General features: G+C 51.1%; 1 protein-coding gene across 3 annotated transcripts in view; it reads left to right on the top strand.

Annotated features, from left to right (window-relative positions):
• The first annotated feature begins 1281 nt into the window (after positions 1-1281).
• LOC142310837 (protein FRA10AC1 homolog) overlaps positions 1282-11732 on the top strand; it is a 132239-nt gene continuing 121788 nt past the window's right edge. For all 3 annotated transcript variants that reach the window (XM_075348578.1, XM_075348579.1, XM_075348577.1), the window contains exon 1: positions 1282-1345. In XM_075348578.1, coding sequence (XP_075204693.1) covers positions 1331-1345 — 15 coding nt within the window. In that variant the 5' untranslated portion in view covers positions 1282-1330. The remainder of the gene's footprint in view (positions 1346-11732) is intronic.

Raw genomic sequence — 11732 nt, 5'->3', positions numbered from 1 at the left:
TCTGCAGCGATTTGACACGCACATGTGCTGTCAAATTGCTGCAGAATATTCTGCAGTTACGTGCGCACTAACCCTAATGTTCATGTTTCTCTGAATTTGGTGTGCAGCTTTCACTTCATATAGATTGTGTATATTTTGGCTAGCACCCTGTTCACATTTCCAATGGTGTTCCAGCAGTATTTTTGATAAAATATTATGTGTCTGCGTCATGTGAATAAGGCCTTAGTGGTGCAAAAGTCTCCAGGAATCAACAGGTGAAATAATGTTAATAATAATAATAATAATAAATAATAATGTTAATGTTTCCATTAGAGGTGAGTGAATCGATTTTCCATACTGTTGTACATGTCAACATTGCGCATCATTGGATGGATGTCCTACGAACAGGGGCGTAACTACAAGGCCACGTGCACACATTGACTATTTAGCAAATTGTTTACCTTAGGCTGCTTTCACACATCCGGTTTTAGCAGAGCCGGCCAATCCGGCTCTAAAACCTATGCAACGGATGCGGCGACAAAACCGCATCCTTTGTATACGTTTTTGGCATGTGGCCCGTCCGGTTTTTGCCGCTTGCGGCACACTACTGAGCATGCGCAGTGGAAAAAAAAACGCATGCGGCATCCATAGGCATGCATTGCAAATTACGCCGCATCGGCCGGATGCGATGCGATGCGGTTTCTTTTGCCGGACAAAAAAACGTGCCAGGCAACGTTCCATCCGGCCGCTGCATCGGCTAAATCTGCCGCATGCGGCAAAAACCGGACCGAACGCAAGCCCATGCGGCACAATCCGGCACTAATGAAAGTCTATGCAAAAAAAAACGCAACCGGCGGCAAAAAAAACGATTGCGGTTTTTCTGCAAAGCGCCGGATTGTGCTGCACAGGAAAAACCAGATGTGTGAAAGCAGCCTAAGTATTTATAGCCATAACCAGGAGTGGAACAATCAGAGGAAAAGTATAAGCACCATGGGTGTGTATAGAATTAAAGAATAATGAATAAGGAGCTTTAAAGGGGTGGTGTATGAAACTACTCCTTATCCTTTGAGGAGATACTAAGAGGAGCTCTGAGTGTCCCTGCAAGACTATGTGGATGTCAGGCAAGTAGTAGCCCCCAAAACACCCAGTAAGAGGCCGTCAGCATGTGTGCAGGGGCTCCTGTAACCCCGCAGTGCTGCTGCCTGTATTATCCCAGCATGCGACCTCTAGCGACAGAGACTGGTACTGCACGCTGCGGAACTCCGTGCGGAAGCGATTTGTGTCCGGGGGACTGTTTCTGGTGGTACACTCGCTGTACAGGAAGAAGGGGGGAGGTTGTGTTGCCGTGACAATGAAGTCCAGGCGTGTGAGTAACTGGGAGCTGGAGCTTTCTTGTCAGCTCAGGGAGCTATGTGCTTGCTTTGTGTAGAGAAGGTGATGATATGTGACAGGGCATGCTGGGGCTTCTGGTTCTTCAACATTGTATAGCTGCATACCTGTGTATAGGGGGTATATAAACCAGAAAATCCTACTTAATACTAGAAAACCTTATAAATACAAGCAGAAAAGCAAAAATAAAATGTGACGCTTCTGTGATGTGTTGTGTGGGCATGCTTGTCATTGTCGTGCAGCTTCCCCCCCATAGAGAGACATTAGAGGGCACTAACTAATCGTGGGTGACCAGGATCGCAGTATCTACCTGTAGGGGTTAAAGTGGTAACCACCGCCATGGGGCAGCCATATGGTACCATGGAGCTGTATCCTTAAAGGGATTTTCCACTTTAATAAAAATCAACGTCAAATCGACAATGACAAACGCAGCGGTACTTCTGGGTCCAGCTCTCCATCGGCAGCTCCCGGTGTACAATGTACATCACCGCTGCAGACAATCACTGTGAGATTTACATCAGCAGAGCTGCTGAGAGCAGTGATTGGCTGCAGCGGTGATGTGCACTGTAGCCATAACGTCACTGCTGCAATGCTGGAGAGACAGAGCTGGACCTGGGGAGGGCGAGCGCAGGATTTTTTATTTTACAAGTGGAAAACCTTTTTAAGGGTCTAACTCCAGGATAGCTGTACCACATTGTGCTTTTCCCCCTGCAGGTAAACGCGGTGTTCTTGGTAATAATAATATATTAATAATATTTATTCATTTATATAGCGCTATTAATTCCATAGCACTTTACATACATTGGAAACACTGTCCCCATTGGGGCTCACAATCTAGAGTCCCTAACTGTATGTCTTTGGAGTGTGGGAGGAAACCCATTCAAACACGGGGAGAACGTATAAACTCCTTGCAGATGGTGTCCTTGGTGGGAATTGAACCCAGGACCCCAGTGCTGCAAGACTGCAGTGCTAACCACTGAGCCACCGTGTTGACATTATTTGTCTAAGCAGACAACCCCTTTATAGATTGTTTCCATATCACATTGCCAGGATAAGCCATCACATAATTAGTGGGATCTGACCTCTGGACCCTCGCTGATTGTGAGAATGAAGGGGCCCCTGTGCGGATTCAACATAGTGGCTCCATGAATGTCTCTGCTTACACTGTGGCCCTCTGACAAATGGAGCCATGCTGCTTTGAAGGTACCATTGTGACAACCTCTGGACTACCACAGATCTGGAAAATGAAAGGGTGAAACTTTTCACCCCATACTTTTTTTTTTTTTTTCTTCTTCTTGCACAGTGGCACTCGTCTGTGCAGGAAGGGGCATATTTGACACAATGCCTTGGGTGGCGGGATCAGTTTGGTTAGGTGCTATCTGCTCCTAATAAACATTAAACATTTCCATTTATTCATTCATCTGAGTGCACAAAGTGTCAGCATTCTTGATGTGCTCCGATTTGATAAGCAGGTGCTGCTCCACCAACCTGTTGCTGACTGCACACATCATCCTGTAGTCACTAGAGGACATGCTGCTGCTTCCCCATCCACCATCACTACCTGTCTGTTAAAGGGCTACAATGGTTTTCTGACTGACTGTATGTAGAACAAGGAGGGGAGATCACACAATGCGGCCGTGGTGAAATCGCATTGTGACCACATGTTGTGAATCTACAATATAAAATATATAATAGGACAGTTCTTATACATTTAGGACCCATGAGGCAATAGTTTAAAATAGAGCATCAGAGGTGAGTACAGTATATGGGGTTTCTAGGCCCTAAACCTAATATTTACAAATTTAAACTGAACTTGTTATGTAAAAAGAATGCTATTATCATGGAGATATGGGGTTAATCTGTAGGATAATAGTGTTCTAAAGCAATGTAGTTGATTCCTCCCTACAGCCTCCAGTGTTCAGTTGTAGACAATCACAATATACAGTGTGTCCACCCATATCTTGTCCACCGCCATTAACTTGAGAACGGCAGCTATAGGCATAGAAGTGGTGTCTAGGTATAGCAAAGTAGCCATGCGCTACGCAATGAAACCACCTATAGCGCCACCTGGTGGAAAACAACGGAGTTGGCATTTTTATCTCAAAAACGGAACGAGATAGAGAAAAAATAGTGAATTACAAAGTTGTAGGGCATCATCAATTCAATACGAATCGACACCTTGCATACAGAAATGCTATGATTAGAAGGTCTAAAACTCACAAGGCTGCGGACGTGAAGCGATGCCTCATGGAGACCTTCCTACAAGTCATTGGGTATGGTGGCTGCGTGGAGTGGCCTCCACACTCACCTGACCTGACCCCATTGGACTTCTTTCTGTGAGGTCACATCAAACAGCAGATGTATGCGACCTCCACCAACATTGCAGGACCTACGATGACATATCACAGATGCTTGTGCAAACGTGTAACCTACCATATTGCACAACGTGCAGCAAGATACAGTATGCTGTCCAGAGTGCAGATGGGCATTGCAGCTGACGGGGGGCCACAAGGGACGCAAGGTGTTGATTCGTATTGAATTGCTGATGCCCTACAATTTTTTTAATTCACTTTTTTTCTCTATCTCGTTCCATTTTCGAGAGAAAAATGCTAACTCCGTTGTTTTCCACCAGGTGGCGCTATAGGTGGTTTCATTGCGTAGCGCATGGCTACTTTACTATACCTAGACACCACTTCTATGCCTATTGCTGCTGCCATTCTCAAGTTAATGGCGGTGGGCAGGATATGGGTGGACACACTTATATACTGAGCGGCGGCGGCGGAGGCTATAACCACGTCCCGTCATTGACTGACAACTCTACTGATGCACTACTGGGCCGGCTGTCAGAAAGCTAGTGGCTGCTGGGAGGAGTGAAGTTCAGCCGGGCTTTCGGTGCAGGTGCTGGGTGGATTTAGAACTCTATTAACCTGTAGGTTAATGAGGAAGGTTTCCGCAGATATGAGGTTATGCCTTTATCTGCACAAACCCATCTGTTCTGTGCATCAGCTAGAAATGGTCGATCCCACTTAGGTTTTTGTGAAATACCTAATGTTTTAATACCTTGTCAAAGACATTGCGCTATTTGACACTTTTCGGCAGCAGAGGGATCCTTTCCCATATTGCTTGAAACCAGCATGGTAGCTCAGTGGTTAGCACTGTATGGTGGCTCAGTGGTTAGCACTGCAGTTTTGCAGCACTTGGATCCTGGGTTCAAATCCCACCAAGGACGACATCTGCACAGAGTTTTTATGTTCTCCCCGTCTTTCTGTGGGTTCCTCCGGGTTCTAAAATTTCCTTCCACACTCCAAAAACATACTGATTTAGATTGTGAGGCCCAGTGGGGACAGTGATGATCACGTCTGTAAAGCCCAGTGGATTTTATACTAAACAGAAATATAAAAGCAAAACTTGTTTTTGCTCCCATTTTTCATGTGCTAAACTCAGATCTAAAGCGGGTGTTTACACGCTGCGACATCGCTAGCATCGGCTAGCGATGTCGAGTGCGATAGTTCCCGCCCCCGTCGTACGTGCGATATTGTGTGATCGCTGCCGTAGCGAACATTATCGCTACGGCAGCGTCACACGCACTTACCTGTCCTGCGACATCGCTCTGGCCGGCGAACCACCTCCTTTATAAGGGGGGGTTTGTGCGGCGTCACAGCGACGTCACACGGCAGGTGTCCAATAGAAGTGGAGGGGTGGAGATGAGCGGGTCGTAACATCGTGCCCACCTCATTCCTTATGCATTGCCGGTGGACGGAGGTAAGGAGATGTTCGTCGCTCCTGCGGTGTCATACATAGCGATGTGTGCTGCCGCCGGAACGAGGAACAACATTGCTAATGAGAGGTGAACGATTTTTGGTTTTAGGACGACCTCTCCGCGGCAAACGATTTTGACCGCTTTTCAGATCGTTTAAGGTCGCTCATAAGTGTCACACACTGTGATATCGTTAATGACGCCGGATGTGCGTCACAAACACCGTGACCCTGACGATAATTCATTAACGATATCGTAGTGTGTAAAGCCCGCTTTAGACTTTCTCTAACGTATTGTTCACAAATTTGTCTTAGGCTAAGTTCACATTTCCGCTAAAATCTATCAGTCACAATCCGCTGCTCTTGTAAACAGCGGAATCCGTTTAGCGGATTCCGCTGCTCCCATAGACTTGTATGAGCAGCGGATTGTGACTGATGATGCTGCGTTGCACCCTCCGCCCGACTGATCAGTCGTGGAACGACTGACCGCCGGGCGGGGGGAACGCAGCATGTAACGTTTTTTGAGCAGCGAGATCCGTCGGATTTCGCTGCGCATGCTCTCTGGCTCCCTGCACACGTCACCAGCTTTGGTTGGTTACCCGATATTTACCCTGGTTACGGTGCAAGGAGCCAGCGCTAAGCGGTGTAGGCCCGTAACCAAGGTAAATATCGGGTAACCAAGGTAAACATCGGGTGCTTTGCTGTTACCCGATATTTAGGCTGGTTACGTGTGCAGGGAGGCCGACACTTCCCCGCTCGGCCCCGCCCCCTCCCGCACTCCGCACATGTATGTACACACACACACACACACCTGTCCCCAGCCATGCAGACAAGCACTGCCACTGACACCCTCGTCTGGCCCTGCCCCCTGCTCGGCTCCGCCCCCTCCCGCACTTTGCATGTGCACACACACACACACATACATACATACATGCACATACACACACTCACTCACACATACACTCACCTGTCCCCAGCCATGCAGACCGCAGCACTTCCACTGACATCCTCAGCGCCTGGCCCCGCCCCCCGCTCGGCTCTGCCCCCGAACTCCGCCCCCCCCGCACACAACGGAATCCGACAAAGAATTCTGTTCTTTGTCATCCGTTGTACAGCGTTGAACAGCGCATCAGTCACATGCGTCAAGCGACGCATGTGACTGATACAAATCAACGGAAATGTGAACTTAGCCTTAGGCCTCTTTCAGACGTCAGTGATTCTGGTACGTATGTGACAGTTTTTATGCGTACCAGATTACAGAAATACGCAGACCCATTATAATCAATAAGTCTGCGCACACATCAGTGATTTTTCACAGACCGTGTCTCCGTATGGCGTACACGTGTGTCCGTTTTTTTCTGGCATCACTGATGTCCCACGGACCACACTATGGTGTGATCTGTGAAACACGTACCACAAAAACACAGACATTGAAAATAGAAAGCATTTTATACTCACCTTTTCCAGCGATGCTGTCTCCTGCCTCTGCTGGCCGCTGCTTCTGAGCTGGCTAATTACTGTCATGCATATTCAATTATGCACGACATTGCGACCTGGAAGTAGCGGGGGCGGAAACACAGCAGAGCCGAAGAGCTCAGCACCACGGACACCAGGAGCGGGGACAGGTGAGTATACATCCATGTACAATCACGGATGACTGATCACGTATCACAGATAGCACATGGACAATCCACGTGTGCCGTGAAGCATGGCACATGGAGGGACATGTGTTTTTAACACGTCAGTGAAAAACAGTCTGTGTTTTTCACTGACGTGTGAAACAGCCCTTAGTGAGCGTTTCTCTTGTCAAGATAATCCATCCACCGCACAGGTGTGGCATATCAGGATGCTGATTAGACAGCAGGATTATTGCACATGTGTGCCTTAGGCTGGCCATAATAAAAGGACACTATAAAATGTGCAGTTTTACTATATTGGGTGAATATGGGGGGTTAGAAAACCAGTCAGTATCTGGTGTAACGACCATTTGCCAGTCTGCCATCTACCCTGTACAGCAGGGGTGGGGAACCTTTTATCTGCCGGGGGCCATTTGGAAATTTTTACCAACCTTCGGGGGCCGCACAAAATTATCAACTTGAAAATTACCCTAATATATTTGGTCAAACAATTAACTCACTGTGGCGGCTGGAGCTTCTACTCTTTGGTGCAGCTGTAATATTAGGCGATATTGATCTTTTTGCTTTTCACAACTGCTTTTCCAGGTTTGAGTTGGCTGGGACTGCTGTATATACATCACAGGGGAGGGTTGGGAGGAATATAGATCACTGGGGAGGGCTGGGAGGAATATACATCACTAGGGAAGCAGCAGGGCATAGACGTCACTGGGGGTACATACATCACTGGGCGGCACAGACTTCACTGGGGGTATATACACATCACTGGGTTACACAGACATAGCTGGGGGGCACAAACATTGCTGGGGTTATATAAATAGCCAGGGGCAAACAGCCCTGGAGGATGCCAGAGGGACACAGAGAGCCCTGGGGGAACAGAGAATGATGGGAGAGGCTGGAGACACAGACAAATCAGGGGGACGCTGGGGACACAGATGGCACAGAGAAGAATGGGAGAGGCTGAAGGCACAGACAGAACTGGGAGAGGCTCGGGGCACAGAGATCACTGGGGAGACTGGGGGGGCACAGATCACTGGCGAGACTAGGGGGGCACAGATCACTGGGGAGACGGGGGCACAGATCACTAGGGGTGCATAGATCACTAGGGAGACTGGGGGAGGCACAGACCACTGGGGAGAAAGAGGGGCACAGAGCACTGGGGGCACAGGCAGACTCGGATGAGCTTGGAGGTAGTTAGAGAACTGGGGGAGGCTGGGATCACAGAGAGCTGGAGGTGGTTGCGGGCACGGAGGGCTCTGCCGCCGGGCACAGAGAGGAGCAGCCGCCGCCGGGCACAGAGAGGAGCAGCCGCCTTCGCCGCTGGGCACAGGGAGCCACCGGGCACAGAGCCGCCGGGCACAGAGAGGAGTAGCCGCCGGGCACGGAGCCGCCGGGCACAGGGAGCCGCCGCTAGGCACAGGGAGCCGCCGCCGCAACCGCCGGGAACAGGGAGCCGTCGCCGCAACCGCCGGGCTCAGGGAGCCACCGGGCACAGAGAGGAGCAGCCGCCGGGCACAGGTAGCCGCCGGGCAGGGAGCCACCGCCGGGCACAGGGAGCCGCCGCAACCGCCGGGCACAGGGAGCTGCCGCCGCAACCGCCGGGCACAGGGAGCTGCAACCGGGCACAGGGAGCTGCCGCCGCAACCGCCGGGCACAGGGAGCCACCGCCGGGCACAGGGAGCCGCCGCCGCAACCGCCGGGCACAGGGAGCCACCGGGCACAGAGAGGAGCAGCCGCCGGGCACAGGTAGCCGTCGGGCATGGAGCCGCCGGTCACAGGGAGCCGCCGCCGCAACCGCCGGGCACAGGGAGCCGCAACCGCCGGGCACAGGGAGCCGCCGCCGCAACCGCCGGGCTCAGGGAGCCACCGGGCACAGGTAGCCGCCGGGCAGGGAGCCACCGCCGGGCACAGGGAGCCGCCGCCGCAACCGCCGGGCACAGGGAGCTGCCGCCGCAACCGCCGGGCACAGGGAGCTGCAACCGGGCACAGGGAGCTGCCGCCGCAACCGCCGGGCACAGGGAGCCACCACCGGGCACAGGGAGCCGCCGCCGCAACCGCCGGGCACAGGGAGCCACCGGGCACAGAGAGGAGCAGCCGCCGGGCACAGGTAGCCGTCGGGCATGGAGCCGCCGGTCACAGGGAGCCGCCGCCGCAACCGCCGGGCACAGGGAGCTGCAAACGGGCACAGGGAGCCGCAACCGCCGGGCACAGGGAGCCGCCGCCGCAACCGCCGGGCACAGGGAGCTGCAACCGGGTACAGGGAGCCGCCGCCGCAACCACTGGGCACAGGGAGCCACCGCCGCTGGGCACAGAGCGCTTCCGGCACAGTAAGACCTGGGGGATGATTGGCAGTCAATCCTCTCCTTTTGATTTTTGCGCCCCTCACGCCCACCCCACCTACAAAGTACGTCCTCACGTAGGCAGTGCCAGCGTGAGGACGTAGTCTTTCAGGTATAGGAAATGCAGCGTTCCGCATTGAACGCGCTGTGTGGGGTTTTAAAGGGCCAGCAGCCAGTAAGATGCGGCTGCCGCCCCAGCACTACAGTTCCCGGGAATCAGCCCGGGGGCCGCAGAAAAAGTCGTCCCCACCCCTGCTGTACAGTGAAAACTGGAAATCATGCTATATGCCATACAATGTGAGCATTTGCTCACTCAATTTGATTACAATGATGAACTGCAGTCAGGTGGAGACCCCGATGAGGACGAGCAGCAGATGAGCCCCCCTGAGATGGGTTCTGACAGTTTGTGCAGACATTCTTTGGTTTTGCACCGATTGTGGCAGCAGCTGTTCGGTCGGGGGGCCGGTCTCAGACCATCTTGGAGGTGAAGATGTTGGATGTGGAGGTCCTGGGCTGGTGTGGTGACACGTGGTCTGTGGTTGTGAGGCCGGGTGGATGTGCTACCAAATTCTCTGAAACACCTTTGGAGATGGCTTATGGTAGAGAAATGAACATTGAATTCACAAACCGCTCTGGTGGACATTCCCGCAGTCAGCATGAAAACTAGCGACATCTGTGGCATTGTTCTGTGTGATATAACTGTACATTTTAGAATGGCCTTTTATTGTGGCCAGCCTAAGGCACACCTGTGCAATAATCATGTTAAGCAACATCTTGATATGCCGCACCTGTGAGGTGGATGGATTATCTTGGCTAAGGAGAAATGCTCACTAGTACAGCTTTAGGCCCCTTTCAGATGTCCGTGTTTCAGGTACGTGTGATATCCGTTTTTTAACGCGGATTTCACACGTACCTATGTTATTCTATGATGTTATGATGAGACATGTCCGTTTTTTCTCCGGTGGCACAGGTGTCACATGGATCGCACACTGATGTGATCAGTGTGACACGTACCGGAGAAAACCCGTGTCTTTGAAACAAAAAGATTTTCTATATTCACCTGTATTCAGCGCTGTTTTCTTCGGCGCTGCAGCCTCTTGCTTCCGACCCCCTCTCATTGTACTCATTGATTAATCACTGCATCTTGGGCCTGGAAGCCGGAGCATCGCCGGAGAGAACATTGGAGACCGCATCGCCAGTGACAGGTGAGTATCCAACAAACACTGTGTGTGCAGTGACATCCAGGAGGTCATTGGAGTTCCTAATGAACTCTGATGAACCCGTGTAGTCATTGTTGTGATACCCGCTGTAGCATAAGGGTATGTGCACACGTTGCTTTTTTTTCCGCGCGGAAAAAAACGCACCCTCTGGCAGAGGGGAGAATAGTAAACAATGCTTTTTGAGAAACAACGCATCGAAAACGCATGCGTTTTTCATGCGTTTTTCATGCGTTTTTCATGCGTTTTTTTAGGTGCGTTTTTTAAGACTTGTCAGTGTTAATAAAGTTGGTTGAACACAGACTTTTGGAAAAAAAAACCTGTGATGTCATTTCCTTCCCCACATTCTGTTTGGATAAATGGGAGGGCTTGCAATGGAAGGAGCACCATTTGAATTTTGGAAAAGTTGAAATAAACTTTGCGCACCATGTCACATTAGCAGAGCCCCTTGGGTACCTATATGTCAGAAAACCCCCACAAGTGACCCCATTTTGGAATCTGCACCCCTCAAGGATTTTATTCAGGAGTATATTAAGCATTTTGAATCCACAGCTACTTCACCCAAAATGTTGCTGTAGCAACAATATTCTCACTTTTAGGCCCGTTTCACACGTCAGTGAAAAACACTGACGTTTTTCACTGGCGTGTAAAACACGCACATGTCCCTCCGTGTGCCGTGAATCACGGCACACATGGGTTGTCTAAGTGCAATACGGGCTCCGTTCTCCGTGGCCCGTGATTGCACTTAGAGATTAACTCACCTGTGCCCGCTCCCGCTCTCCATGGTGCTGATCGCTCCCGCGGTGCAGCATCCGGCCGGCCTTGACCCCCGCAGCAGCTGCTTCCAGGTCGGCTGTGTCGCACATCATGAATATGCGCGACAATAATGAGCCGGCTCAGAAGCAGCAGGGAGAACGGGCTGCAGAGGACATCGCTGGACGCCGGGTGAGTTAAAATGATTTTTATTTTAAAAGCACGTTTTTTTCTGGCACGTGTTTCACGGACCACACCACTGCGTGGTCCGTGGAACATCAGTGATGCCAGAAAAAAATGGACATGTCTCCGTGCGGCAATCACGCACACGCGGGTACGCTGCATGGAGACACGTGCAGTGAAAAATCACTGATGTGTGAGCAGACCCATTCATTATAATGGGTCTGCGTATGTCAGTGATTCTGGTACGTTTAAAAAAAAAAGCACAAACGTACCAGAATCACTGACGTGTGAAAGAGGCCTAAGGCTATGTGGCCATGATCCAGTGACATGGCGTCTAGTACACAGTGTCAGCCTCCTGCAGAGATGTGAGTGTTGTCCACGGGAGAACGCAGCTGCCCATGCCCACGATTTGGGTTCAGGCTGCTGTGGAGCTCTATGCTACCTGCAGAGAACACTCGTCTCCGCAGCATAAATTGACATGC

This window comes from Anomaloglossus baeobatrachus, chromosome 5 (assembly GCF_048569485.1).
Source record: "Anomaloglossus baeobatrachus isolate aAnoBae1 chromosome 5, aAnoBae1.hap1, whole genome shotgun sequence".
In the NCBI taxonomy this organism is placed as follows: Eukaryota; Metazoa; Chordata; class Amphibia; order Anura; family Aromobatidae; genus Anomaloglossus; species Anomaloglossus baeobatrachus.
Note: the sequence above shows the minus strand (reverse complement) of the source record. Positions and strands in the feature narration are given on the sequence as shown.